Genomic DNA, 3904 nt, shown 5'->3' on the forward strand with positions numbered 1-3904 from the left:
AAATCTTTGCCAATATTTGACTGACCACATAGCTGAAATTTGCAAAAACTGATTGGCTGGTTTAATCTAATCTATCCTGTCTGCTGAAAGAAAGCTAGAAAAAAAAAAAAACTTTAACTAGTGAGCTATTTCTGCTTGCACCAGCTTTTTTTGATCACACCAAGCCCAGTTGGTTTCACGAAAAGAACTTTCGCCTATTTCTTCAAGTACCACGCAATTTGGTGACAGCACAGCCCCTCGACTGGCTGCCACCTCTTATTCTGCCTCAATAAATATCGGACCGGCGCGTTTGGCTGCTGCTGATTCTTTAAGGCTTTAAGGCACACCTCTTTGGAAAGGCGACCTGCGAGGCGCATGGTGGAGAGCTACTCCTGCGCCTTTGGTTTAGCAGCAGACGCGCAGCTCCGGGCAGGAAGATGAGTGGCTTGGATGTGTTTTGCCATCCCGTGTGGGCCATTTCAACCGCGCTACTGGCGCTGTTTGTGCGCACACAGCGCAATAACGCACGATGGAATCCGGGGACCTGCGAGGTGCGGCTGACTGGGAAGACTGCTATAGTGACAGGAGCCAATACAGGTTGGTCGATCAGATAATTTCAGCTACTAATACAAAGCTGCAGGAGTGCTGGTGTTGCAGCAGTAAATTGCATGTTCTCAACTGTGTATTCTTGCTTGATTTTTATTTTATTTTTTCAGTTATAGCCTGTCACCTTCTTAGCTATAGGGATTATTGTCCAATTCCAAAGTTCAGGGTCAAGTTGAGTTTATGTTTAGTGCACAGCCACCTTAGATTTACCAGGAAAGATTTTGCTATCTGATATGCTGTCTGTATTTTTTGCTCTTTACATAAATAGAAATCAGCCTGGAGTGAAATTGAAAGGAAAAAAAAAACCCAGCAAGGTCAGGCTTACTCTGCACATGAATGTAATTTCTTCTGATGGTCTGGAATGAAGCACAGAATGAGGGAAAAGCAGCCAACATGTGTGGATGTTTGAGCTACAAAGGACATGAGTCTGTACTAAGTTAGGTAAAAAGAGTAACAGAGGCCTCCCTGCTATGGATGACATTTGTTGAGTGTTCTTCTAAAGAAGTGTAACTCACTTCATGCTAAATGTTACTTCATGCTTACCATACGGGTCCACACCATGATGTCATCCTCATCAGTCACTTTAAAGCTGTTTCCAGACTCTCCGTGACCCTTTTACTATATCTGTAAGAGCAGAGAATAGCAAAAAGTGCATCAGATGCAAATAAATAATAACTAGGACGGCAAAAGTATTTAATATCAGTAGCTAGGCCTTGGGAAAGTGGATTCTTGTGACCTGTGAGGTCTTCTAGGATTTCTAGTTGGGGGGGCATATCTGAGTGCACCAGACCGTTAAGTCACACCTAGAGCCATCTTCGTCCGTGTCCCTAATAGTGCATTTCTGTTGAAGTTGTGTCCCATGATCAAGTTACTCCACTGAGACTCCAGCTGGGTTTTGTAAAAGATCTAGTTTCATGCAATAACACCCCTAAGGCCATACTGGATAGTTTATTTAAAAATTCCCTAAATTCAGTCAGTAGCAGCAGCAAAACAGTGAGGCCAAACCAAACAACCTTGTGCTCTGTAGATTAGAGGCAGCTTGGGAGTGGTAAGTCTCTTTATCTTCATCACAAGACCCAAATAAGTTTGTTTGTTTTTTTCTTCTCTTTTTTTTATCTACTTCTGTCTCGTCAAAACTGTGCATTACAGACTAAATGTAAGCCTTAAGTCAGTGACACCGATGCTTAATGAAACTGTAATTAGATGCAAGAGAAATGAAACACAACAAAGGCTACACCCATTTTAGTCATCGGTGGCCTCTCTGGTGAATGCGCCACACCTGGAAGTGGTTGTACAACAGATATAGATGAGTCCCAGTACAGGGGCCTCAGGGTAAAATACTAGAACCCCTGAGGGAACAGTGTAGAACTACTGACCATAGTGAATTAAATTCACTTGTAAAAGTTTGACTACCCACCAAGTAAAGTAGGAAACTGATGTGGGGCGTCGGGGAGAAGCTCTGAGGGCCCTTGGGTTTACTCTGTGTCCAATGGTTTGCGGTCATTTGACATGGGTAAATCAAAAATGATGAATGCATTAAGGTAATGACGATGATTTCCCGTTACTGAGGCCTTGTGTTGAATATGAGCTCTGTGTTAAAATCTTTTTTTATTTTAATGAACTAAAATGATACACAGGCAGTATTTCAGCAAAGTAGGTTTGTGCATTCTGCTGTGCGCTCTGCACCTGATTTGCAAACAGGTTGTTACTCATTAAACAGATACTGGGAGGGTGAAGGGGGTTATTATGGGTTGGGTTGAAGCATCTCTTACAGCCTCTGAAGTTGCAGAGTTAATGAGCTTGGAAGGAAGAGAGAATCATAATTGACTCAGGATGATTCACTGTCAATTTTTTCTAATTGAAAAATGATCGCTATGACCGCTCACGTCACACCGCAGCTTGATGCACTCAGACTAGACAACGGCAACGGCATCAGTGGTCATGACTACGATGTCAGTACCTTTCTCTCTTTATCCCCCAGATTCCCTCAAGCTTTCTCCAGAGCCACTGTACCCCACCTGCTTCCTATTCGCTTATTATCACTATTGTGTAGATTTATCCAGTCGTTTGCCATTCAACTTCTCTTTTTTCTTCTCCTGTTACCTGTACCTGTCAATCCATAAACATTTATTCTCACTTTCCTCTTGAATAAATTCACTAAACTGTTTTAGCCTGACTGGTTGCCCTGCACTTCGGTCCTCTTTGCTATTGCTTTGTACACATTTGTGCCACTATAATCTGGCCTTGCCTCTGCCAGACTACCTATAAATTGTAAAAGAAATAAACCCATTTTAACCTTCTTTCACTATAAAATTCACCTGTAACAAAAATATGGCAGTCTTGTACAGTTGTAAGGAGCACTGGTTAAATTTTCACTGAAAAAAGATTTTAAAGGACAATTTTACTGGACCTGCGAGGATTAGCGCATAATTTCCTGCTGTAAAAAAAAAAATGTTTCAATGTCCTACCAAACAAGCATATGACTGTTTAGAAAGGTATGAGGACACATACCAAAGACACTTAGCATGATCCCTGATTACTCATTCACATTAGATGGTGTTGTCTGCTAGAGGGTCACTTGAAAATATTGCTTCACGCTGCTCAAATAACTATTATTCAAATACCGAAATGTTTAAAAAAAAATATGCTGAAGACGTCCCTCTCCGTTCTGAGTTTACATAATCTCAGTTGGTATTGTAATTTTCAGTGACTTGATTTCAGATTTGTTTAATTAAAGAAAATTGCCTTCACATTAAAAAAGTGAGTAAAAACCCAATAATTCCTGATTTACTCGTACTTGTTCAGACAGACATTATGTGAGGGTGGATTTAGACCAACTTGAACCAATCCCAGTTACTGAAGGTTTGTTGTAAGGATCTATTTTCCAGACTTAAAGACAATTTTATGTTCCTTTTGTGTTCAGCTTCTTCAGTTCCACTTCTGTGTCAATACTTTCCCACTGGTGATTCTGTTCAGGCAGCCCCTGAAATATTAGAACTCTCCTTTAATGTCCTTTACTCTTATTAAAGGTGGTTTGTAGGTTTTTAAAATTCAAACTGACATAATGCAGATAATCTAACAGGTACTTCAACATAAGACTGACATTGTCTACACAAACGGAACAAGCTTCCCACGGAGCCAGACAATTTTAAAGCAATTTTTTTCTCTCAGGTCTGGCTTTTAAGCCCCTCGGATTAAAATGTAACCACAGAGTCTGTTTACAATCACAATCATGGCATTACATAATTAGTATTGTGAATTTTGCAACCATGACATCATTTGACCTTTTGCTTGCTGAGCAACATCAGAAGACATGGTG

General features: G+C 40.7%; 1 protein-coding gene across 1 annotated transcript in view; it reads left to right on the top strand.

Moving 5' to 3' along the window:
• Positions 1 to 328: 328 nt before the first annotated feature.
• The window catches only part of LOC103356394 (retinol dehydrogenase 12), an 11474-nt gene continuing 7898 nt past the window's right edge, over positions 329 to 3904 (top strand). The window contains exon 1 of the mRNA XM_008280508.1: positions 329 to 576. Coding sequence (XP_008278730.1) covers positions 417 to 576 — 160 coding nt within the window. The 5' untranslated portion in view covers positions 329 to 416. The remainder of the gene's footprint in view (positions 577 to 3904) is intronic.

Source organism: Stegastes partitus, unplaced genomic scaffold, assembly GCF_000690725.1.
Source record: "Stegastes partitus isolate 25-593 unplaced genomic scaffold, Stegastes_partitus-1.0.2 Scaffold197, whole genome shotgun sequence".
In the NCBI taxonomy this organism is placed as follows: domain Eukaryota; kingdom Metazoa; phylum Chordata; class Actinopteri; family Pomacentridae; genus Stegastes; species Stegastes partitus.